A 26,143-nucleotide genomic window follows, 5' to 3' on the forward strand; every position below is an offset into this window, starting at 1 on the left:
GTCAGCTAATGAGTAACTTCTCTGCTGGAAGAGTTGGGGGTCCCTGCATGTGCTAAGAAATGGCTGGCCCAGCTCCAAGTCCTGGGAGCCTGGCTTTTGTCACAGCCCTCTCTAGGGCCCAGGACACACCCCTGCAGTCTCTTTGTTGGCCCCTCTAGCAGGAAAGGGCTTTGTGGTTTCTCCCTTGTTGTCACAGGACAGCTTGTCCCACACAGTCTCTGGCAGAGGCATCACAGGGTGGCATTATGGGAAGTAGAGGTGGCCCTGGGGAGGGAGCCTTTCCTTCCTGCAACTTGGGGTTTCCGGCCAAGTCAGTTGCCCTGTTCACTGTGTTCCAGCTGCCACTATGGTGGACCCTTCTCAGTGGTCACTGTGCTCAAGGCTCATTAACCCCTCAGGATGTGCTGGGGTCCCAAAGACATATGAAGGAGTGGGGAGGGCCTGGGCTCTGATCCATTTGTAGGCCAGGTAGAGTGGCAACCTGTCTGTAATCCCATTAGCTTTGAGGCAGAGATGGGATTCTCAGAGCATGCAGGCTAGCCAGACTAGCTGAATTTTAGTGAAAAGGTTTTGAAACAAATACTTGGTTACTGTCTATCTCTGGGTTCACTGGCTAACTAGTCTAGCTTCTTCAGCTCCAGAGGCGTGAGAGACCCTGACTCAAAGGTAAAGGAGAAAAGCAGATGCAGGAGACTGCACCTGAGGAATGACGTCATGAGATTATCCTCTGGGTTCCACGTACATGTACATACATGCTCATGCACATGGTGGCCACGGCAGGCATCACTTCACTTTCCTTGTGTTTGGTGTGTTACGAGTAGTCCTTATCTCAACGTCTCTGTGGGATGTGTCAGGTGGATGCCATTTGTTCACTGACAAAGTGATGGTTGCATGCCACATTTATTGTTAGTTAGACCCAGAAGACCCAGTCATTTCCCTCTCTGGGGATCCTCAGGGCCTTCCTGGGTGTTTGCAGTTAGAGGCGGCTTTGGGGTAACCTTTTTGTCATCTCTGGGGGGACTTGAGAAATGGCTGATGTTATTAACCTGTTTTCAGAGGTACAACTTCCACACACAAGCCAGGGTGTGCTCAGAGAGTAGGTATGCCCACCAGGAAGCTATGTTTTCTAACCCCATGGCTTGAAATGGCACTGAAAGCCGGTGGCTGGCCCTAGCCATACAGTGAGGTTTTGGACGCTTCAGTTTGTCGAGAACATCTGCTTGAATCTTTGGGGGCTGTCAACCTTTCTGGTGTCCTGAATGTGCCACAGGACCGATGAGGAGGAGGCTGGGAGCATCTCTGTGGCCAAGGGGTCTGATCAGTAATTGCTGTGTCTGCTGCTCCTGATGCAGGTACCCCTGAGTTCATGGCGCCTGAAATGTATGAGGAGCACTACGACGAGTCAGTCGATGTCTACGCCTTTGGGATGTGCATGCTGGAGATGGCCACCTCAGAGTACCCCTATTCGGAGTGCCAGAACGCCGCCCAGATCTATCGCAAGGTCACCTGTGTGAGTCCACTCAGCCACCTTGTTAGTAAGGACACAGCCTTGGTTAGTCCTTTGGGCAGTTGTGTAAGAGAAAGGGTGAGCATGGGCACCCTAGAGTGGGGATCCCAGACTTGCTTGGGTGAGAAGTCCAGCAAAAGGATGGTACTGTGGGTGATCCTTAGCCCTGGAGGCTGTTACCTGTGTGGAACCAGGAGACCCAGGAAGAAGAAAACTGAGACTTGAGAGACCGTAGCTCTGCTGAGGCCTCCGTTCAGGAAGTGAGCCCCATATTCCTTATCTTAGAATCCCAGTTTGTTTTCCTTTTTGCCAAACCATCATCTTAGCCAAGCATGTCTCTGGGCAGCTGTCACCACCGGGCAGCCTGGAACCTCAATCCCTGCTCTGCTGTCACTGTGATTTCTGAGTTGATTTGAAGGCTTCAGCTGTGCAAACAGATTGGGCTGTCCTTCTTCTCTCTGGTGACCCTTACGCTGGTGGAATAAACACAGCCTCTGAGGTGGAGCAGCTGGGTCAGGGCTCTGCTGTGCTGGCTCTCATGGTGTGTCATCTCTGCGCTCCTGGAGAGGCCAGCAGGCCCTCAGGGTATTCTCTGACCTTGCTTGTTGTGATCCCCAGTCCTTCCTGCATCCTCCTCAGGCAACCCAGTGGGACCCTGTACTTTGTCTCCCCTCCAGGTGCCTGTGTGGTAGAGGTTACCTCTGCAGGTGTGTGTGGCGCCATGCATGGACTAGGCACCCTTGTAGCTCCATCGTGGGCCCAGCCACCTTAATGAGCCCTTTTGCAGATGGTAGGCAGCTCTTGCCTTTTGCTGTTAGATCCAGCATATGTCACTTAGTTGCCTTGAGCCTCCCCTGTGTGCACTATAGATAGGTGGTGACAGGCGAGAGTTCTTGGCTAGAGCCCCGGCCCAGAAGCCCACACAGGTATAAAGTTTCTCCAGGGAGGCAGGGGCTATCTGCCAAGCAGGGTGTTGAAGGCCTGAGAGATCTTGGTGGTATTTGTGTGTCATGTGGGAAAGGAACCTTGGGCTTCAGGCTTGTCCTGTACACAGTAGGTGGCAGTTTGTCCTCTGGCCTGGGGTCAGGAAGGGGCATCTTAGGCAGAAAACTGGAGATGCCCCTCATTCTGGATAGCAGACAGCACAAGGCTGGTCCTTCTGGGCTTCTTTACTCTTGTCTGCCCCAAATGGGACTTCAGCAGCCAGGCTCATTTCTGTAATTTCTGTCCTTTCTTCTCTCATCTCCTTCGTTCTCCCTCCCTCCTTCCCCTCTTCCCTTCCTTCTTTCTGTTTCATATTTTCCAGATAAAACAAAAAGGGCAGGGATTTTAAAGGCTGAATCTTGCCGAAGGAAGAAGCATGGGAGGGTTGACGCTTTCAGTGTATTTTATTTTTTGTAATTAGTTGCTTCCTTCCCCCTGCAACTGAGCAGATTGTAAATGAACCCTGCCAGCTCCTGCTTCTGATAGGGGAAGATATCTCTGCTCTCTGAGTGGCCACTGGTTCCCTCCCCCTCGAAAATCTCTTCCTGGCCTGTGGCCAGAAGCAGTGGCTATAAACAGTGTTCTTGACTCCCTGGGGAGGGGCTGGTGCAGAGAAGAAGCCCAGGTGTGGGTTGAAAGGCCTGACTCTGTGGGAAGTGTGGAATTCACTGTAGCTGAGGCTCTTTACCAGGAGGAGAGGCAGCTTGTGTGGTAGGGCCTGGGGGCTCTGCTCCAGAGGCCCCGCAGCCAAGCCGAGGGACAGCTTTGTAGATGCTCACTGCTGGATCTGAAGCATCAGCATTGGCATCTACATGGCAGGTGAAGGCTGCGCTGTGTGGTTTTGCCAGATGGTGATCCTAGTGACAACACGGATGGGGGGCCTTGGCCTGAGTTTGAGCAGGGGATGCTCTACACCCCCAAGATGTCCTCTGTTCAGACCCGAGTAGGAGAAGCAATGGCTACTGGCCTTGTGCTGAAGGGAAGAGCTTAGAGGGTCACAAGGCTTTTCCCCATTCTGCTTTCAAGCCTAGGGCTTGAGTGTGTTGCATCTACAGGCCTGGAGTTTCTCCCCCACTCCTCTGTGTGTGTTCACCTATGTAGGCATGTGTGGGGCCAGAAGTTACCAATGTGTCTTCTCAATTGGCTCTCCACATTATGTTTGAGACAGGGTCTCTTACTGAACCTGGATCTGAGGACTGGTTGGCCCATGAGTTCCCGGGATATGCCTATCTCTGCCTCTGCCAGTGCTGGGGTTATAGGCATGTGCCAACATGCCTGACTTTTCCTCGAGTGCTGGGCATCTGAACTCAGGTCCACATGCTTCCCCAGCAATCATTGACTGCCTAAGCCATACTCTGTCTTCAAGCACGTCTCATTTTCCTTCACCGCCTCCCATCCCGTCCTTATGGGGGCGTGCTTTTATATGCAGTATGTGCCGGCCTGCACCTCATTAATGTCACCAATTCTGAAGGGAAGGGAACAGAACTGTGTGTCTGTCTGTCTCTCTGCTCCATGCCCAATAGCTCCCATTGCCCTGCCTTCTCTTCTGTGAGGTTTCCATCTATAGTTGGTCCTTTGTATCTATAATTTCTGCTTGTCACCAGACGTTTGGTTCCACCCTCCCCCCGTCTACTGCACAGCTGCTATGAGTTTTACCCCTACCCCATACTTTCTCCCCCATCTACTGCACAGCTGCTATGAGTTTTACCCCTACCCCTTGTCTCCAGCTTGCAGCGTGCTCTCATTTCTGTTGACTTGTTTTTCTGCTGTGTGAAGAGTTAGTGTCTTCTTGCATCCTAGCATTTCCAGTAGTTTCTGTTTGATCGTGACACACTGTACCATTACAACATCCCTGCTCCGTGTGAGCTGTAGGAATGGCTCAGCTGAAGGTCCTTAATGTTTCTTTGCCAAGATCTGTGGTGCTGACTAGGTTCTCATCTTGGTTTTAAGCAAAAGCTTGAGGAGACTGTAGACATATGGGCTCTTTACCACTCTTTCCTTTCCAGAACTCTGCCTCATGGCCTCCTCAGTTTCCCTGAACATAGCTCCACCCTCAACCCAGTGAGGCCCCAGGCTCTACTGGGTCCCAGAACTCAGGCTGAGAAGTGCCCTGGATAGCAAGCTGAGCCTGGGGAGTCACTGGGTTGTGTTGATGGTTCCTCCAGCTCTGGGTCGTGCCAGATAACTCTGCTCTGTTCTCAGGGCATCAAGCCAGCCAGCTTCGAGAAGGTGCATGATCCCGAGATCAAGGAGATCATTGGCGAGTGCATCTGCAAGAACAAAGAGGAAAGGTGAGCTCGGCACACATGGGCTCGGGTGAGCTCCGGTACCCTGGCCTCTGGAGAGCTTGGCACCCTGGGCTCGGTTGAGCTCCAGCACCGTGGGCTTGGGTGAGCTCCAGCACCCTGGGTTTGGGTGAGCTCTGGCACCGTGGGCTCGGGTGAGCTCCGGCACCCTGGGCTCGGGGGTTCTCCAGCTGGCGTTTTGGGCCGCATTCTCTGTGCAAACTTCCCAGGCCAGGCAAGCTGGCTCAAGCTATGTGACACCAAGCTTGGGAGTTGCTGTGAGCCGTGTAGCACTCAACATCCTTTCCTGACTCCTAACCCAGCCTCAAGTGCTGGGGCACCCAGACCTTTGCTCTGTCCTTTGCTTTCTCTCTAGTTGTCCCCACGTCCCCTTAAGGAACATCTCCATCCCAGGTTCCTCATGAGCCTCAGCCCCGTCAGCCCTTCTGAACAACAGGTTGTACATAGGAATGTACTCTTTGCAGCCGTCTCTCAGGCTGCAGATTTCACCTCTGAACCTCCCCCCCCCCCCCAGTTGTTCTAGAAACCCAGTTCCTCTTTGGAACAGGATTGCCCTTCCCAGCTGGACAGCCAGGAAGCTAGGGTTGCCTTTTAGCCTTCCTAGCCCTCAAAACAATCTGGGATATACTCACCCATCCACGTGACATTCTCAAGGATTGGTGGGGACGGGTAGTTGGTGTTCATTGCCATCAACACGATGCCCAGAGGAAGCCAGATTTATGATAGAGGATGCTGTATGATTAACTGCATTTGTACTGGAGAAAAGTCCAGACACAGTGGTTAGGGACGTGTGTTAGGGAGGTGTGACTTTCTGGACCTAGAAGTGATCATGTAGCAACACCTAGCTGCCAGATGACCTGGCCGGCTGGGTGGAGCCTCCTGTGGCTGGGTTCTGGCTCCAAACCCCTCAGTCTAGCAAGTCCTTGCTTATCTTTGTCTGCCTCTCTTCTTCCTCACTCCTTCCTCCCTACCCACCTCACTGCAGCAGCGAGGTCCAGCGACCTTTGTGTGTTCCTTGTGTGTGGGGGATTCTACTTCCTCTCATTTACCCTGAGCCAGGAGTCTCTGATGAGGATTGAACACTCACCTGTACCTCAGCAGGATCCATTTCTAGCCTAGCAGGTGGCCTGGCACAGAGTGTGATTTCTTTTTATCTTAAAACATGATTGCAACAAGAAACAAAAGCATATCAGATCCTAATTTCTCAGCATCTCCTGGGGATTAAGGAATGCTCATGTGCACACCTGTGTCCTACCCCTGGGGGCTGAGGCTGCCCACCAGGAATGAAGTGGAAGAACTTTCTAGCATAACCTGCTCAGCGTGCTGGGTGCTGACCTGATACTGCACCTGTAGGTGGGTGTGAAAGCCCCTTGTCCTGAGCCCTGCCTGGGAGTCACTTTCTCTCCAGGTATGAGATCAAGGACCTGCTGAGCCATGCCTTCTTCGCGGAGGACACGGGTGTCCGGGTGGAACTTGCAGAGGAGGACCATGGCAGGAAGTCTACCATCGCCCTGCGGCTTTGGGTGGAAGACCCCAAGAAGCTAAAGGGCAAGCCCAAAGACAATGGAGCCATAGAGTTTACCTTTGACTTGGAGAAGGAGACCCCCGATGAGGTGGCCCAGGAAATGGTAATGTGCATACAAAGGGGCTCAGGATAACTGTGGGCGAGTTTGGGATAAAACAAAATTGAAAAAACAAAAATCACAAATCAATTGCTTTTCCAGAAGGGCATGTGTCCCCAGGGGAATGGCCAGCATGCATGGGAGGGTTGGGGGCAGTCCTGAGAAAGGGCTTGGGGTCCCTGTGGTGCGGTCAGGTGTGTATGTGTACAGTGGCAGGAAGGCTAAGGCTCTCCACTGCACAGGCCCTGGGAGACAAGACGAGCATCTGGCACACAGTCCAGGGAAGGCATCTGATGCAAAGGGGAGAGAGTGACAGGCCCTGATTGCCTTGACCAAACTCTCTGCCAGTTTGCTCCAGGACTGCGGCTTTGAACATGGGGTTTGTCCCTCCTGCTTTGGAGGTATTCTTGTTTTGTTTTGGGTTTTGGTACTTTAACACCTCAAGGGGTGATGGGAGAGCACAGGTGTGTCACACTGCCTGTGGATGAGGAGGGGAGACCTCTTTTCTGCTTGGAATGTCAGACTGGGCCTCAGGAAGGGACATTGAGCCTGGTGAGGTGCCAGGGAAGGAGAAGGAACAGAACAGCCCTTACAGGGCAAGGAGTGGCTCGGGCCCAGGCTCTGCAGCACTACTGCGGTACCCTAACGTCCAAAGAGGTGAGTGGCCAGGGCGTACGAATTTCTAGGGCCTGGATGCCAGACTAGATTATTCTACTCAGTTCTCTGGGCCAGCAGCATCCAACATGGTAGACATGATGCACAATTACCTTCTAAGATTTAGGTGGTTTAAAATTAAATTGCAGTTTAAATTATGGTCTCATTGGCCACATTTCAAGTGTTTAATACCATACAAGATGGGTGACTCTTCAACAATATGGGACATTTTCATTATAAACTTGTGCCACTGACATGCTGCTCTGGGTCTGAGGGAAGTCAGAGAGAGAGAGGGAGAGGGAGAGAGAGGGAGGTGTGTGTCTGTGTGTCTGTGTCCTTACCAGGTTGAGGAGTGTGTTTGCTGGCCATGAGGCAAGGCACAGAGGTGAATGCCTGGTCGCCTGGTTTCAGGCAACAACAGGCTGAGGGCACCATGCTTGGCCAGGAGACCAACATAGGTGCTGTTGGTTACAAGGGATGAATCGACTTAGATAAGAGGAGAAGGATGCAGACATGAAGATCTGTGTGGAGCTAGTACAAGCAGCAGAAGCACTCCACAGGGGACAGGAGTCCAGAAAGGCCTCCAAGGCTGCAGTGAAGGAGGTGGCAAATAGAAGTTAGGATGCCACTGATATCCAGAGGGAAGACAGCAGGCATGAACCAGAGCCTCACATGGCTGTCACAGAGGTTCTTTAAATTTATTTTAAAATAAGATTTTTTTCTTTTCTGTTTTTGGTGGTACTGGGGACTGAACCTAGACCCACTCGGCCTCTGAAGTGTATTTCAGCCCCTGTTTTACTTTTACATCCCCCCACTCCCCGCTAAGGTTTGAACCCAGGGCCTTAGAATCCAGTTAGGCAAGTGTTCTACTACAGCGCCAGGCTGCCTTTTGACATTTTATTTTGAAACCCTTCTCACTAGTTTGCCTAGGCTGACCTTGAACTCACTCTATCCCAGACAGGCCTTGAACTTTTGATCCATCTGTCTCAAGTCCCCAAGCAACTGGGATTATAGTCTTGCCCCACTGTGCCCAGCTCCTAAATGAGCTTTCTACTGAACAGAGCACATCTGTTGAAAACTTAAGTCTCAAGTCACAGAATGATGGGTTCCTTGTTTCTCCTGTCTGGAGAAATGGGCACGTCCCTGTGAGGCTGGTTTCCATGGAATGTGTGAGTGCTCAGAGTCAGAAGAGAGGGGCTCTGTGAGCCTTGCATCCACTCTGCCTTAAGACTACATTTTTACAGCATGTGGCCCAGGGTACATGGTGGGCTTAGTTTTTGTACAGAGGTCAATGCAGGAAGGAGAAATGGCTTGGCAGCAGGGCCTCGGCATCCATGACTCCAGGGGAGCTGGGGTGGAAAGGAGACACTCAGGATGAGCTTAGGTCCTGGTGCCACAGCCGTAGGCTGGAGTGCTCCTGGTGGACCCTCTCGATGTGCCCTTCTAAAGTACAACTGAGTGCAGGGTCTCACTTCCAGCTTCTGGAGGGAAAACAGACCTCCAGGGCTGCCAGTGTGCTAGACAGGGCTGTATCTCCCCTGTGCAGCAACTGTGTGGTGTAGTAAGGATGAGGATGGATGTGACGCATTATTGCTGAGCTGAAGTCTAGGCTGGCTTCTCTGGGGCAGGCTGTATCATCATCTCAAAATGCACAAAGCAGTCACCCGTGTGACCAGGCCAACCCACTCTCTCAAAGCTTGCCTCAGATCCCATCCCAGGCAGAAGAGCTTCTGCTGTGAACACATTCCACAGGACTCTTTAGCTCCATGCTTCCTGAGGGTCTTCTGTGGCTCACACTGGTAGCCAGTAGTAGCTAGATATGGTACACTGTGTTTTTCCAATTCAGTCGTCAAGAGTGACTGTATACATTCAGCCGGCTACCAGCACACGTTTCTATTCACTGATGCTAACGGCTGTCATTCCATGCTTTTTATTGAGAACAGTAAGCCTCGTGTGAAGTGGCATGCCCCCTACAGACAGTGTGGCAGCTGGAGTTAAGTGTCAGCTACTTCCTGAGAGCTTCCTGTGGACACTGTGCTGGCCCTTGGTACTGGCCTGTGAATGATAGACATGGGAAGGATTGGAGGGAGAGTCTCCTGTGTGTGTCGAAGGAAGAAATCCGGGGGAAACCATACTGCTGGCTTTGCAAGGAATGTCTGTTGAGGCCACCAGAGTAAGAATGGGGATCATAATTGGTCATTGTAGTTTCAGTATGACAGAGTCTCTTTAGGTAAAATAACACGCTTGCCTTCATAAATGAGGCCAGCGTTGCATTGCAAATGTGCTTCTGCCTGCTCTGAACTGGGCCAGGCAGGGCATGAGGTATTTGGGAGCAGAGCCTTGGACCAGGGGCTACAGGATATCTACAGTGTGATAAGGGGCTGTTGGGGCTCAGTGTAATTGATTCCAGCATGGATGGTCCTTCCAGGATGATGCCCAGGATCCCCAGCAGGTAGATTCTGAGTATCTGGGCTTCACCCAGACCTCAGCTTCTCATTTGTCTTCAGTTACCTGAAAGACAGTGTCCTAAACCCAGGTGAACCCTGTGTGCCCTGCCTGGATGCTGCTTCACTGCTTCCAGAGCAGTTGACACCCAAGGCTCTATCCTGTTCCTGCTTGTCATCAGGTGGGAGACAGGACTTCCCACAGGATAGGGCTACTGTGGGTCAGTCACCTTAGCTGGTCCTTGCCTTCTGGCTGAAGTCCCAGGCTATGTTCCTGTATTAGTTCCAGGGAAGTTCCTGGGCCCAGCACCTTCTCGTGAATCTTCTCCCCTCCCACACCTTATCACCATCTCCTGCCTCAAACTGTGTTTTCTTTCCATTATAAGGCATGGCATCTATAAAAAGGGCACCCATGTAGAAAGGACATGACTTGTATCAACTTAAAGAATAATAATAAATGCCAGGTGGTGGTGGTGCACACCTTTAATCCCAGCACTTGGGAGGCAGAGGCAGGCGGATCTCTGAATTTGAGACCAGCCTGGTCTACAGAGCAGGTACCAAAACAACCAGGACTACACAGAGAAACCTTGTCTCAAAAAATAATGTAATAGTAATAATAATAATAATAATAATAATAAATAATTTAAAAAAACAGTGTGTATCCCCACTCTGACAAGCCTTGTTGCCACATGTTGCAAATTGAAAGCTCTACATTTCCCCTATGAGGGCTCTGTTTTGTGAACAGCCACACATGGCCCATCTCCTAGCTCTGCCGGGCTCTTACTGGGCCTTAGGATGGGTCCTGGACCCTAGGAAACTTGTCAAGTTTCCAACTTTGCCCTTCTTCATTGTGCGTATTTAAAACCCTAAGGTCATTACTGTCCAGGCCACTAGTCCCTCCCTGGGCTGCAGAGAGAGTCACCAGGTAGCAACATGTGAGTCTGGCTAAGATCCTAGACTCCGGAGGCTACACAGGTGTGAGGTGCCACAGGCACCCTAGAATCCAGATGAGACCTGGAGCTACCAGGAGGGGGATGAAGATGAAGATGTGTTATAGGGTGGGGATGTAGGTCCGCATGGCAGAATGAGGTTAAGTATGGCAGGTTCTCGGGGTACTGGGCAAGAGGCAGCTAGGCCCATCCTGGGGATGACGGGAGTGTTGCAGAAAATGGAAATAACTGTAGCGTATGTGAAGGGCGTTCTCTTTGCCAACCCTGGTCAGGTAGTCCTTGCCCAGTAGAGGCATGGCACCTCAGAGCAAACATCCTACAAAATGGCAGGAGTGGCCAACTGTCTTTAATGTGAACTGAGGCTGCTTGGGATTTTGTGGATGGCATGCTTCCTGCTCTGGCTGCCTTTGTAGACCTGCTCCAGGGATCAGCAACAGTTATTACCCGCCGTGGGCCACTCACTCTGGATCACAACTGACTTGGGTCATTCTAGCCTGTCCAGCCCCAGCTGCCTCACAAAGGTCTCTGTGGTCGGACTTGAAGTCCTTGGAAAGAGGCTGCTGCTGGTTCTAAGGACAGAAGACCCCTCATTTGGTCTCCCCTGGGGCCTCATCTCTGGGGGTGTGGACTGTCCTGCTGTTGGGAAGCTTCTCCCCCAAGATGGCGGCTGAACCACAGGCCCTGAAAGTATGCGGATCCCACAGAGGATTCTGTGTCCTCTGGCCTCCCCTCTTTGGACTCTTTCCTTGGCCACGTACCCAGACTGCTTATGCCCATGCTGGGGTCAGTGAGGCTTTCACCTGGGACATTTTCCTGGGGAATCTCTCTCACCAGCACAATTGTCTTTCAAAATAAACAGCGTTGAGATGACCTGGACCAGCTCCCTGGGAGGACTCCCACCTCCACCACGTACTGTTTGAGAGTGAGCTGCTGCTTAGCACCCGTCACCCCGAGTACATTCCTGCCTGTTGTTTCCTAGGAAGCAGGGGTTTTCCTGCGTTCAGAACCTAAATGTCATCAGCACGCCACCACTATCCCTTCCCCGGGCTGCACAGATCTTTGGTGTCCAAGCGTTGGGCCACTATTATGGGGCTCCTCAGGTCTTCAGTCCCCTGCCTTCTGTGGCCTGACACTTGGGAGGAACTCAGATGCCCCCTAGGGTAGGTGATACATCCTAGGAATCTCAGAGAAGGAGCCTCTTTGTCACTGCGGCCTGCCTGGGGCTTATGCTTCTGTCCACTCTGTTGTGGAGGATACTTGCTCTGAGGGAACACAGTACAGTTCTACTTAGATGTTAACAACCTCACAGCAGACTACCCCAGCCATACTGCTCAGAGTGCTCCAGCCTATGCAGTCCTCAGTCTGGGGGAAGCGGGTGGCTTAGGGCCTCTCATGAGGCACAGTCAGGTGTCAGCCAGGGCTGGTGGCCCGTGTAGCAGAGTTCCCTGCTGGTGGGTCTCCAGAGAGAGCAACTCATGATGTGGCTTCACCCCGAGCAGTAATGCCTTGAGAGAAAGGGGGTATAGGAGGTGTAGGGACATGCAAAGAGACAGTCGTGGAAAGAAAGAAATAGAAGGGGTGAGTGAGACCCTCCGTACTTCCCTACCTGATTCCAAAGGATAGATACCCTGTCCTTCCTGCTCCCACAGGTGGTCTGCAAACTGTGTGCTGTGATTTGCAGGAATGCCCTTTACAGCATCACCGTGTTGCTGCTCATTCTGATGTTCCCATGTCCTGGATTTGCCCCAGTACCAGCTCCCATGCCACTTTGCACGTCCCTGTCCTTCCCTGAGCGTGTCCAGGCAGTTGGCTCATCTTCCTTGACCTGCCCCAGCCCTGAGCTACCGTGCCAAGGGCAGCTCTGGTTTCCTGTGGCCTCTCAGGATTGTGGATGTTGTTATTGGGCCCTCAGGGTAGACACACTTGACGGGGACATGTTATCTGCATGTTCATACACAAGTGCCATCCATGTGCCTCCGGGTTCATCCATGACTGTAGTGTGGGGACCAAGCAGTACCATGGGTCTATTCCACATTCCGGCCTTTCTGTGTGGGAGGAGCCTGGCTGTCTCACGCTGTCACTGCCCTCTGACTGTGCTGCCCATCACACGTGTTCTTTGTATATCCCAGTTCCCACACTAGGACACCCCTGTATCCCTACCCTGCAATGTTCCAGTCAAGAGCCCATCTAGTCTTTTTAAAATTTATTTATTTTTCTTGTTGGGCATGGGGGTGCACACCTTTAATCCCAGCTCTCAGGAAGGAGAAGCAAATGGATCTCTGAGTTCAAGGTCAGCCTGATCTACATAGCTAGGGATACACAGTAAAACCTTGACTTTAAAAAAAAAATTTATTCTGGGGCTGGAGAGATGGCTCAGAGGTTAAGAGCATTGCCTGCTCTTCCAAAGGTCCTGAGTTCGATTCCCAGCAACCACATGGTGGCTCACAACCATCTCTAATGGGGTCTGGTGCCCTCTTCTGGCATGCAGGCATACACACAGACAGAATATTGTATACATAATAAATAAATAAATAAATAAATAAATATTAAAAAAAATTTATTCTTTTTTTCTTTTAAAAAAGATTTATTTTTAGTGTATGTGTCTAGGGGCAGGGTGGTGGCAGTAGCGGTAGGTAATACATCCATGTGTGCAGTGCCCCCAGAGTCCAGAAGAGGGTGGTGGATCCCCTGGAGCTGGAATTTCTTGTGAGATTGTGAACTCTGGTCTTCTTCATTGAGTTCTCTCTCTCGCATCCCCACAAAGTCTCTAGTACTGAGGTCTTCATGAAGGGAAGGAACCTAATCCTGACTCTTCACCAGTCCCTGTCAGCCCCTGTAGTCCAGCTAACAGAGCTTTAGTAGGGACCTGTCTCAGGAAGTGACTTTGCCACAGATATTCCCAGTGAGCTCACTGTGTTTCTTGGAGATCGTGGAATACTCTGCTGGTGGAGGGGGTTTAGGGTTTTGCCAGGCCCATATGGTCCCCATACTGCTTTCCAATGACCAAATGGGTCTCCTCTTCCCAGGTCAGGGTTTATGAGGTCGGTGAATATTTGCTGGGCATGAACTGCCACCCCGCACCTGGAGCCTGTAAACCTCAAAGGCAGGCGTTGGGAGTCGGCACTCATGAGGGAACTGAGAACGACGGTAGACAGTAGGGTAATCCTAGGCAGTAGGGTGTGTACGTGTGTGTAAGTGGTGCGTGCAGGATGGCTGATCCCCAGGATGCTTGACTGTGTGTCTACCTTTGCAGATTGATTCTGGATTTTTCCATGAGAGTGATGTGAAGATTGTGGCCAAGTCCATCCGTGACCGGGTAGCACTAATTCAGTGGCGGCGTGAGAGGATCTGGCCTGCGCTGCAGTCTCAGGAGCCAAAGGACTCAGGCAGCCCTGACAAGGCCAAGGGTCTACCAACACCCCTGCAGGTCCAAGTGACCTACCATGCACAGAGTGGTCAGCCTGGACTGCCAGAACCTGAGGAACCTGAGGCTGACCAGCATCTCCTACCCCCTACCTTGCCAGCTAGCGTTACCTCCTTAGCCTGTGAGTACCTGGAATGGGGTCACCATGGCCAACTGTGTCCTTCCTTCTACCACAACCAGCATAACCAACTTCAGGGCAAAGTCAAACAGAGTCCTTATCTTTTATTACTACACTCTGTGAGAAAGGCAGGTCCCTGGTAAGCTCCTGCCTCAGTCTGGTGAGCCCCAGGCTGTTCTCAGGTAACTGGGTCTATTGGTTTTAGCTATAGGTGGTCCCCTGAAGCTTTGGTCTCCTGTTCCAAGGTCACTTCTTGCTAGCTACCTTGGTGCCAGGGGCACATGATGATCTTTTAAGGGGCATATCAAGGGGCAATAGGGCTAACAGATGGCCCCCAGGTGCTAGGACACATGGGGGCTGGTTCCTTGGCAAGCCCAGGCTTGTTCCCACTGCCTGCCCTATAGGGTTTGGATGATTGTTTCAGGGAAAAGATTGGGTTTTCAGTACATTTCTCAGTGATTCTTGACCAGAGGGGTTAAAGCTTGCTGGAGTCTGGCTTCTCAGGTCAGATGTGCGTGGCCTCGTAGGCTCTGAGGGAGCCATTTCCACCTCGGCTTCACGTTGTCAATCTGTGGGCTGGCTACTGGCTCTTTATTCTCTGGGAGGATCAGTTCTGGCCTTGTCAGGTCAAGCGAGGTGCCATCACCCAGTCTTTGAAGTGGGTGACTGCAATGGACTGAGTGGTAGCTGTCTTTTCTAGGGTGCTTATCACTGGGACTCTTATCTCTGCTACTGTCTTCTATAGAAACCTCTGAGACCGTTTGTCCCTCCACAAAGTGTTGTTTTTCTTGAGGTAGATTGGATGCAGACTTCATGAGAGGATCCAGTACTTTTTCAGGATAGGCGGTCAGTGCCCTGCTTGCCTTCCATGTTTGAAAACTCAGCAGTGAGCTGAGACAGGAGACATGGCTTTTCCCACTCTGTGAACTAGCCTGGAACAGATCCGCAGGGCCCAGTGACCTGCCCAGGCCAATATTTGAGATTGTTCATGTGGAAAGACTGAAACCCTGTTTATTTAATATGCAGCCCTCTTCATTCATGGCTCCAGTAGCTTCCAAGACAACTACTTAGATGCAAATGAGCAGCCCTCACTTTGAAGTGCTTTGCCCACTATTTACTCCGTTCCAAGCTGAGCTCTGCCTCTCATACCCAGTTTGGGATCTCTAAACAATGTCCCTCTTGTGGTTAGATGCTGAAGGTTGGGGTGACCCAATATGAGAAAATCCCACGGAGATGGAGAGAAGGCCATGAATTCATGTTCGGTGTAGGACTTCTCTGCCACCAGATCCCTTTCCTATGTGACTCAGGACACCCAAGGGCTAAGTACAGAGGCCATGGCTGGCCTTCTCAGAGGGCTTTTGCTCACTTACTATATTTTCTTTAAAATAGATGGCTGGTACTTATCTTTCAGAATTTTAAACCCCTAAAGGTTTGCAGGCAAGTCACTTACCCTCCCAGAGGCAACAGATGCCGCAAGTCTTTTAACTGCTTTCCAGAGGTGATCTGCATGTATCATCCACATGTGGACACACACACAGGCAGACAGATAGCATGTATGTACAGATGCATACCCAGTATGCATACCCTTATATACAGATACTCCACGCTTATAAAAACATACATACATCACACATCATACTGACACAGACATAAGTGTATAGGCATTCACATACACAGGTGAGAATATGTGTGCACCTCCACACATGGAAATATTCATGTGGACATGCATGAATATACTTGCTAGGCGGTAGTGGCACACACCTTTAATCCCAGCACCCAGGAAGCAGAAGCAGGCAAATCTCTTAAGTTTGATACTAGCTTGGTCTACAGAGCAAGTTCCAGGACAGCCAGGGCTACACAGAGAAACCCTGCCTCAAACAATAAAAACAAACAAACAAAAATGAATATACTCATCTGTCCTTGCATGTGTGATATGAAGATATAATATGAACACATACATGCACACCCTCATTCCCATTTCTTTAGTCATGGACAGCACCCTCAAATGCCCTTCTGCATTTTCTCACCTGGCTACAAGAGTTTGACCTTTCTGCAAGTGGCTGACCATTCTATGCTTCATGGCTGATAAGGGCGCCAGACAACACATTGCCTGAGCAGGACCTGCACTCTGCACTTTACAGGCTGTCTCTCTCTCTCTCTCTCTCTCTCTCTCTCTCTCTCTCTCTCTCTCTCTCTCTCTCTCACACACACACACACACACACACACACACCTGTGTTGGGCGGTACCTTGCTACGTGAACTTTCACTATTTTTTCCACCAGCAGTCCCGCCTAAGCTGAGCAGGTAGCTTCTACTGCCATAACACTTGTGTTGAGGACCCTGACAGTACAGCTATTGTAGGGGGCAGTAGCCATCTCCAAAAATGAAATTTTAATTATACAAGTCATCTGTACAAATCACTTGCGGTATTTAAAGTGTTGCGCACATGGCGAGAGTTGGTGCCTCTTGAATCTTGTTAGCCTGACGGTCACCTTCTTTTCTTTCCCACTTCCCTCTTCCACTCCCTTTTCTCCCCCCTCCTTTTCTGTCTGTCTAGGTAGAAATGGTCACTCTAATGAGCAGTTGGCTCATTAAAAACTAGAGCCGCTTGTCTAATTGGTTTTGCCCAATTAAACATCAGCATTCCTTATGTTTTCTCTAGGTTAAAATCACTCTTTGGAAAAATTAGTAGTGCAGAGCCACAAGACTTACCCTTCACTTGGCTTAAATTATCAGTGGACAGAGTACTCTCTCTGAAAGGCAACCCCTTGTGCAAATAGCTTCGTGTTTTGGTGGCAAATTGTAAAGCCTGTGGCTTTTGGAATCTGGAAGCAGTAACCTCAAAGTGCTGTTTCAGATAGGTTTCCGGTTTTCATTCTTCACTGGATGACTATGTGGGCAGGCTGTCTTGCCAAGTACCATCCGAGAAGGGCAGCCTCTGCACCTGTAAACCAGAGTGGGCAGGGAATGACAGGATTTGTTTCCAGTGGGATAGCTAACCTTGCCTACCAGAGCTTCAGGCCAGGGGCACAGGAGGCCTGAGACCTCCCGCTGCTGCCTAGCAGGTAGCAGTTTAAACAGTATTCATGAAAACAGCCCAGACCTAGTCTTGATGAAGGAATCCAGGAACAAGCCATTCTGCTTGCCTGAAGCGCCAGGGAGATGACATTTAGAGGTGTACACACTAACTTCTACTTTGGTCCCCTGCAGCGGACAGCACTTTCGACAGTGGCCAGGGCTCCACTGTGTACTCGGACTCCCAGAGCAGCCAGCAGAGCATGGTGCTCAGCTCCCTTGTGGACACGACTCCAACCCCAGCCTCGTGTGTATGCAGCCCCCCTGTGAGTGAGGGGCCTGGCCTGACCCACAACCTGCCTGCACTAGGGGCTTTCCAACAGCCGGCCACTGTGGTAAGTTTGAGAGCCACCCCTGCTCTGTCCTCTTTGCCTCTTGTCTGGACCGTGTTATGGTCGGGTTAGAGTACCCGATAGTCAACTCCCAGCCACATTTCCTTTTGCTGGGAGCTGAAGAACTGTAGGCTGAGGGGCCTTAGTTGTGAAGAACCCCTGGATAGAGAGTGTGGAATATCTGGAAACAGACCTTAGGGTACCCGTGACTCGGGGAACTGTGGTAGAACCAACCAGCCTTATCCTGAGGTTGTCACCAATACCACACAGGTGCATGATGCTGGCACATTGGGGTCTTTTCTGGTCTATCCCAGAGATGACAGAAATGTATCATTTGTGATAACAGAGCTTTGGAATTTGTCTCTGTCCATTGTCCTAGGGAATAGCTGAGACCCCCTGGCATGTCTCCCTTAGGTAGCAGAGCTGTTGAAAGTTGGGGAGGAAAATGGGGTTGAAGCAGGAAGGCATTTTCAGTATTTGCACAGGGCAACAGAGGCTCAGGCTTTGAGGATGTCTGACAGGCCGTGTGAGATCTGGGAAGTGGATGATGGAGGAGGGGTCAAGCAGGATATTTATTCTGTTTTATGTTTGTGTCTGTAGCGTATGCAGGTACACACACCCTTGCATGTACACGTGGAGGCCTGAGACCCATGTCCGGAGTCTATACCTTACTTTTTCAGACAGGGTCTCTCACTGAGCTTGGAGCTCACTGGCCGGCCAGCAGGTCCTGCTGTCTCCCATCTCCCAGCACTGAGCACAGGTGTACTCTGCTGCCTACCCTCTTACCTAGGTGCTAAGGATCCAAACTTAAGTCCTTGTGCTCCCATGGCAAGCCCTGTCTTTGATTGTTGGCTTTTTTCTAAACATTGAAAAATGCTTGTTTCTCAACTCTGAGAGCTCAGCTTGAGAATTTGCCTGTGACCTGGGTGGTCGAGCTGGGTCCTCAGAGGGTGATTTAGACCCCCCGCCCCGGTGGGTCTGTCTTCCCGGGTCACTTGGGAGCCCCCCCTCCCCCCCGTAAGCTGGTAGCCCCTGTTGTCGCACAGTCTTGGACTGTGGTAGCTTCTGGCACAGTCTGAACACTCGTGCTGTGATCTCTGTCCTCTGCACACGCAGGCGCTCTTCTTCCCCATGTCCACGTCGGATCAAGCAGTTAGAAAGGCCCAACAGGCCTTTTGGAAAAGCAATTGACACCGTGGATCGTGTCTGCCTCTGCTTCTCTGAGCCCTGGGATTCACCGTGATGCACACATTTGCAATTTTATTTGCAATTTTATTCATTTCCCAGAATGAAATGAGGTTTGATTTTAAATGGCCGGAAGACCTCATGCAATAGGACTTGCTGCCCCAGAGGCTGCTCGGCTAGGGCTGAGCCAGAATGTCCTGCCTGTCTCTCTCAAACCTTCATTCATGGTCAGCGCTACCTTAGGCCTTGGGATGTACTAGCTGCTCTGGTCCTCACCCCATCCACGTTGTCCTATGCTTCCTTATCGATCTAGCTGATCTTACTATCCACATGTTAATCAGGAGACTGAGCAGAGAGATCACAGCTGCAGACTCGGGTCAGAGTTCTTGGTTCTCTTTCCCCGCCTCCTGATGTAAAGACAACTTGCACAGGAAGGATGGCTTGTGGAGGGTACATCCCCACCTCTTGGTGTTTCTGGAGAAGGCCACTATGGCGATAGCTTCGGGATCCAGTGGGGTAAACAGACAGGGGCAATGAGGAGGAGGAGGAAATGGAAGACCATCAGGAGTGAGGGGTCACTAGACCCTGCCTTAGCTCCTGAGCCATGGATAGTGGCCGGAGCTCATAATGGACAGTCTCTCCTGGCCTGGTCTAGTTGGACCGACTCATCTGTCTATGGTTTTAGGTGAACCCAGCTTTGAGACGGGATCCCAAACGTGCCTGCTCCCCACATTCTTGCACAGAGCACCAGGAAAGGGGAAGTGAGAGTGTGTTTTAGAGATCCCTGCCTCTGTGCCATGCAGCACATCTTAAGAGAAGTCCGCTGGAGAGCAGTGGACATCAGTCCCTCTTCCGAACCTGAACTTGTGTTCAGATATGTTCCCCACAGCCTTCCACTGCCAGTGTCCTCATTGTTGTGAAGTAAATCCTGCACAAGCAGAGATTTTCCCATAAGTACTACAGGGTCTGTCTCTGCACAATGAATATGATTGGAGAGCTGAACTTAGTAACATGGCACTGCGGAGGACATGAGGTTTGTTCCCAACACTCACATGGTGGCTCCCGACCATCTGTAACTATAGTCCTGTGAGCTCTGATACCCAATTCTGGCCTCCTTGGGTACCAGGCATGCGTGTGGTACATAGACATACATGCAAGCAAAATATCATACACATAAAATTAAAAAACAAAACAAAGTCCGAAAAAAAACCCACAGAATATTGACAAAGTAGCAGCAGTCCCTTATCCTCGGCATTCTTGGGCTGATTTCCTGTTCTTTTGCTAGCTGCGTGGACCAGTGCCCTCCCCATGTGCTGCACTGTTTCTGTCCCCTTGTGACTGAGTCTCAGAGGGCCTCTCCTTGCCAAGGGCCTTACTGTTCTAGTTTTGTTCCCATGGCTGTGTGTTCTTCCCAGCAGCCACAAACTGTGATCCCATCTCTCCACACGTATTGGCTCATCCTTCTTAGTCCTAATCATCACTGTAAATGAACTGCCCACAGTCTATAGCCTAAGGAGTCTTTCTCCACGGTGCTGAAAAACCTCTATGATGATCTTTTTACATGGTTGCATAATACTCCATGGGGCTTGTGTTCTAGAACATTCCCTGGCTGGGAGCTGTGGCCATATGTGGCTTTTCAGTCTTGTTGATGGCATTGTAGGGCCACCATACCTGGCTTCTGTTGAGTCACCTTTCTGAGAACAAGGTTCCTGGTGGCGAGGGGGCTGGGCACAGGGACAAGAAGGAACAAAGGCAGCCCCTGAATATGACCTCTATATTCTCTGCAGCCTGGCCTGTCAGTAGGCCCTGTGCCACCCCCTGCGCGCCCTCCACTCATTCAGCAGCATTTTCCAGAACCTCCCATGAGCTTCACTCCTGTACTACCACCACCCAGTACCCCTGTGCCCATGGGCCCAAGCCAGCCAGCACCCCAAGTCCAGCAAGTAAGTGTGATACTTCATTTTGTTCCCTTATGAGGGATATAGTTCTGCAGCCAAAGCCTATAGTGGCTGGCATGGGTGAAGGATGTACCTATGCAAGCATTAGTGTTTGTGTGTGTGTGTGTGTGTGTGTGTGTGTGTGTGTGTGTGTGTGTCAGAGAGACAGAGGGGGATAGGTAGAGAGAGAGAGAGAGAGAGAGAGAGAGAGAGAGAGAGAGAGAGAGAGAGAGAGGGAGAGATCTGTAGTTTGTAATGCAAGGCCTGCACATGGAAAACTCTGCTTATTCAGAATGTTTTTACAAGCTGGCTCCGGATTAGCAGGAGCTTGGCGGTCTGCGTGTGTTTGTGTGAGCAGTGTGTAGATGTATATTGTGACTGTAGTTCACTGTGTGTATGAGTGTGATGTGTGAAAACGTGCAGTCGTGAAGTTATGTGGTTGTGTTTATGCAAGTGATGTGGCTGTGCGTGTGAATCCGAGTGTGTATGTGGGAGTGTATATGCAGATGAATGAGTGTGAGCATATGAGCACACATGCGGGGGTCACTGTGGATTTCTTTTGTGTCTGAGCACAAGGCTCCCTTTCTTCCTCCAGCCTCTTCCAATGGCTCAACCACCTACCCTGCCACAAGTCCTGGCCCCGCAGCCCGTGGGCACTGTCCAGCCAGTGTCCTCTCATTTGCCTCCATACCTGGCTCCAACCTCCCAGGTAGTGGCCCCTGCTCAGCTGAAGCCTCTCCAGATGCCGCAGCCACCTCTGCAGCCTCTCGCTCAAGTCCCTCCGCAGGTACCTCTGGCCCATAGCCTGCTCACCTTGGGTGGGTACCAGGACATGGGCTGGGCCTGTTTATGCGTGTCACCAGGGGCTACTGGCTAGGGACGTAGACTTGGAGCATAGTGTCATACCTTGTATATTATATGTCTAGTGCTTCACGTCTGCTCCTGTAACTACTGCAGCAGGCCAGGGACCCTGGGGACAGCCTCCTTTGTCTGGTTTCCTTCCTTGGGCTTCACCTCTTCTCTACCCTGGCAAGCTGTCTTCCCAGGCTGAGATGCCTCTGTATGAGGGTGGTGTATATAGGGTCCGTCCCTCAAGGAGTGGGTGGGACAGCTGTCATTTCGCCATCTACTGGATTGCCGTCCAGGATGGGGGAAGGGCTAGTCCAAGCCAAGGACAAAGCTTTCCTTGTGACCATTGAGTGGGCATAGGAAGCAATCTGCTTCAGATGATTGTCCAGCAGAGCTCTGGGAAGTAAGCTAAGGGCAACTCCTTACAGGTGTGCTTATCACTGCGGGTGGCATTTAGCTGTTTGTCATGTGCATCACAGTGGATTTGCACATGTTTGTGCCCTCATAATTGTACAGAGGGGTAGTTAACATGATGCTTGTGAGCAAGCAGAAAGAAAGCATTGCTTAGGGGATAGCTATCGAGTAGAAAGTGTTTAACCCACCACGCCAGGTACCACCTGATACTGTGAGAGATCAAACAGAAGGTTTTAGATTATCTGCTGTTGAGAGGCTGAATGCCACAGGGAGTGGCATTGCCTCATCTATCACAGAAGGTTATACTGAGAACTCTCCAAGGGGCTGGCTTCCATGGAGTTCACAGGATGAGACTTCAGGCTGATGAGACACTGGGTGACTGGTCCAGCCCGGGAGCTTTGATAGTCTCAGCCTTCCCAAATGAAAGTGCTCCGAAGCACCAGAGCCCTGTGGTCCTTCTCTGGTTCCTCTTAACTGAGCGCTTCTGACTCCCTTGGAGCCACCAGCCCCTTGGAAACCTGGACACACCGGCCCCTCCATGCTGGTGCCAAGGGAGAGAGTCCAGCAGGCAGGTCGCCTGTTCTGCTTGAGCACATTTATGATGCTGTACAATGACTTGTTGAGATCACCTCATCGCCAGCAGCTGTTTGGAAGACTGAGCCACTTCCCGCTGATGCTGTGGGCCCCTGACTAACATGCCACTGTACCTTTTACAGATGCCTCAGATGCCTGTGGTTCCCCCCATCACTCCCTTGGCAGGACTCGATGGCCTCCCTCAGACCCTCACTGATCTGCCAGCTGCAAATGTGGCCTCCGTGCCACCACCTCAGTATTTTTCACCTGCTGTGATCTTGCCAAGCCTCACGACACCCCTGCCCACATCACCGGCCCTGCCTCTGCAGGCTGTCAAGCTGCCTCACCCCCCAGGAGCACCCCTGACTGTGCCCTGCCAGACCATCGTGCCAAATGCACCAGCTGCTATCCCCCTGCTGGCTGTGGCCCCGCAGGGTGTGGCTGCACTGTCTATCCATCCAGCAGTGGCCCAGCTCCCAGCCCAGCTCCCGGCCCAGCTCCCGGCCCAGCTCCCGGCCCAGCTCCCGGCTCAACCTGTGTACCCAGCAGCCTTTCCACAGATGGCATCTGGAGACATCCCACCCTCACCCCACCACACGGTGCAGAGCTTACGGGCCACCCCTCCACAGCTGGCCTCACCTGTGCCTCCTCAGCCTGTCCAGCCCACCGTCGTCCATATACCTGAGCAGGCTGCTCCAACTGCTGCCTCAGGGACCCAGGTAATTCACCTGTGGGAGTGGACTTACTACTCACTGCCTGGAGACCCTCAGGGCCAGGTTCCCTTTACACAGAGCTATGGCTCTTGTTAGTACCCAGACTCAGGGACAGTTCTGTCCTGTGGTTAACCTTTAATCTTTTTTTAAAAATTGTTTTTAGATTTATCTATTTAATTTTATGTGTATGAATGTTTTGCCTACATGTATGATGTATTTGTACTCTCTGTGTGCCTGCCTGGTGCTGGCAGAGGGCAAAACAGAGTGTCACATTCCCTGTAACTGGAGTTACCGATGGTTGTGAGTCATGGTGTAGGTGCTAGGGAATTGAATCCAGGTTCTCTGTGAGAGCAAGTGCTCTTAACCTCTAAGCCATCTCTCCAGCCCCTGGTTGACCTTTCTTATGAAGAGAATGTTGGGGCAGAGGCCTGAACCATGGTAGAGCATCCACTGCCTTCTCAGGAGCTGTGAGCATCAGAATGGCTGATGTGTTCCATGCTCCTTCCCTGCTTCTGCTTTGTGGCTGAGCACTCCCTCACCTCATGCCAGTGCTGACAGTCCTGTTGACCTGAAGTGGCTCCTCTGTGGATACTTGTGTGTACCCCAGGCTATCCTTGACCAGAAGACAAAGCAAGGCAGAATGGACATTCCAATTTGAACAGAGAGGAAACAAAACAGCAGTAAGGGGTATATGTGCCACTGGGCTGCCTGCCGGGTGGGATATGATTCTAGCAGGACAGATAATTGCCCTGGTGTTAGGTGAGGATCCATACAGTGTGCCAAGTTGCCAATGAAGGGATGCTGTGGAGTGTAGGGTTATGTGCCTTGTATCAGGAGGCCTGCCATTGTGGCTTCACATACCTGCCCAGGACATTCATGTTTGGAGTTCCTGGTCTGTTCTGTTTAAACCCAAATGAGGGCAAGGAAGAACAGACCTGATGCTTCCCACTCGAGTCCGCTCGTCAGAGGCCTTCTTTACTGGGGTGTCTCCCAGCAGGTACCGGGTGAAGATGCTCTCTCCACCTGGCAGCGCCCCCCCCCCAACACACACACTTGAGCATCTATCTTCCTGCCTGACAGTTTTATCTGGGCAGGGGGCAGTCTCTGAACCTGATCTCACCTCAACTCTAAGCTCTGCCAGCTCTGAAACTGAGGCATAGCCCCGGCCACTTGAACCTCAGGTTCCTCTGATGTGAACCAGCACCTCCTCCTGGCTTTGCCGTGAAGAGTGAATGGTCCAGGGAGCACCCGAGTGTCAGGTGCTACATGACTCAGTTTTGTGCTGCTCAGCTTGGAGCTGCTCGCTCAGAGTGTGTCCTCTAACTCCAATGCTTGGAGATGGGGTGGGAGTGGTGTTTATTGGCCAGCAGAAAGCATCTGTCTAAAAAGCCGGTGGGAAGAAGCATGCTGGTCATGTGTTCTCATGGAGTGAGCTACTAGAACGAGAAGGTGTCAATGACCACTAAGCTCATTGATTAGTTAGGATGAGGCTAAGCAGCAAGAGAGCAGGGTCTAGCACCATCTGTGTGTTCTGGGTCTTGTTTTCTGCTGCTGGCCTTTCTGGGTTCTGCGGTTGCTACAGACTGGTGAGCTCTTCAAGTGGTTGGCTGGTAGAACTTCTAGAAGGTTTTTTTTATCTTTTTTTTTGAGACAGGGTTTCTCTGTAGCTTTGGAGCCTGTCCTGGAACTAGTTCTTATAGACCAGGTTGGCCTTGAACTCACAGAGATTCACCTGCCTCTGCCTCCCAAGTGCTGGGATTAAAGTGGTGGGCCACCACCGTGACCCAGCAAATTTTTTTAAAGATTTTTTTTTAAAAAATATTTTTTTATTTACTATGTATACAATATTCTGTCTGTGTGTGTGCCTGCAGGCCAGAAGAGGGCACCAGTCTTCATTACAGATGGTTGTGAGCCACCATGTGGTTGCTGGGAATTGAACTCAGGACCTTTGGAAAAGCAGGCAATGCTCTTAACCTCTGAGCCATCTCTCCAGCCCCTATTATTTTATTTTTAATTTTAAAAAATATTTATTTTTATTTTTAGTTATATGTATGTCTGTGTTTAGGTATTTTCATATATATGAGTGGAGGTGGCCACAGAAGCCAGAGGCATTGGATCCCTATAGAGCTAGACTTACAGGCTGTTGTGAGCTGCCCAACATGGATGCTGGAAACCAAACTTGGGTCCTTTGCAAGAGCAATATGTGCTCAACTACTGAGCTAGCTCACCAGGCCTGGTTTTTTATTTTTGAATTCCATTTATTTGTTTGTGTAACGGGGGGAGCTAGCTGCTCATGTGTGTCGCAGTACACATGCAGAGATTATTGGACAACTTACACAAGTTGGTTTTTTTTTCCTTCTACCATGTGGGTCCTAGGAATCAAACTCAGATCTTCAGGTTTGGCTGCAAGGCCTTTACCCACTAAACCATCTTGCTGACTGTCTTAATTAGGGTTACTATTGTTGTGATAAAACACCATAACCAAAAGCAACTTGGGGAAGAAAGGGTTTATTTGGCCTTCACTTCCACATCACTGTCTCTCATTGAAGGAAGTCAGGACAGGAACTCAAACGGCAGGCACCTGGAGGCAGGAACTGATGCAGAAGCCATGGAGGGGTGCTGCTTAACAGCTTGCTTCCCTTGGCTTGCTCAGCCTGCTTTCTTATAGAACCCAGGACCACCCGCCCAGGGATGGCACCACCCACCATGGGCAGGACCCTCCCCAAATGATCACTAATTGAGAAAATACCCTACAGGTTTGCCTCCAGGCTGAATTTATGAAGGCATTTTCTCAACAGAGACTCTCTCCGATGACTCTAGCTGTGTCAGGTTGGCATCAAACTAACCAGGACACTGACCTCTTTCTAAAAAAAATTTTAATTACATTAAGCTTCAAGAAGTTTATTGATGAGCTGGGCTGGCTGCCCCACAGGCATCCCTTCCAGCAGAGGGGATGTGTCCAGAAGAAAAGTGAGCTCTCTGATCCTGCAGAGGCTGTTAACCAAGAGTAGTCTAAGTGAATGTTGCTGTTCCTCTTCCTGAGAGACAAAAAGACT

General features: G+C 51.0%; 1 protein-coding gene across 1 annotated transcript in view; it reads left to right on the forward strand.

Annotated features, from left to right (window-relative positions):
- Wnk2 (WNK lysine deficient protein kinase 2) overlaps nt 1–26,143 on the forward strand; it is a 112,198-nt gene that overhangs the window by 47,805 nt on the left and 38,250 nt on the right. The window contains 8 exon segments of the mRNA XM_038333561.1: nt 1,353–1,510; nt 4,694–4,782; nt 6,206–6,425; nt 13,721–14,012; nt 17,220–17,419; nt 20,389–20,544; nt 21,134–21,325; nt 22,518–23,093. Of these exon segments, the coding sequence (XP_038189489.1) occupies nt 1,353–1,510; nt 4,694–4,782; nt 6,206–6,425; nt 13,721–14,012; nt 17,220–17,419; nt 20,389–20,544; nt 21,134–21,325; nt 22,518–23,093 (1,883 nt within the window).

This window comes from Arvicola amphibius, chromosome 6 (assembly GCF_903992535.2).
Source record: "Arvicola amphibius chromosome 6, mArvAmp1.2, whole genome shotgun sequence".
NCBI lineage: Eukaryota > Metazoa > Chordata > Mammalia > Rodentia > Cricetidae > Arvicola > Arvicola amphibius.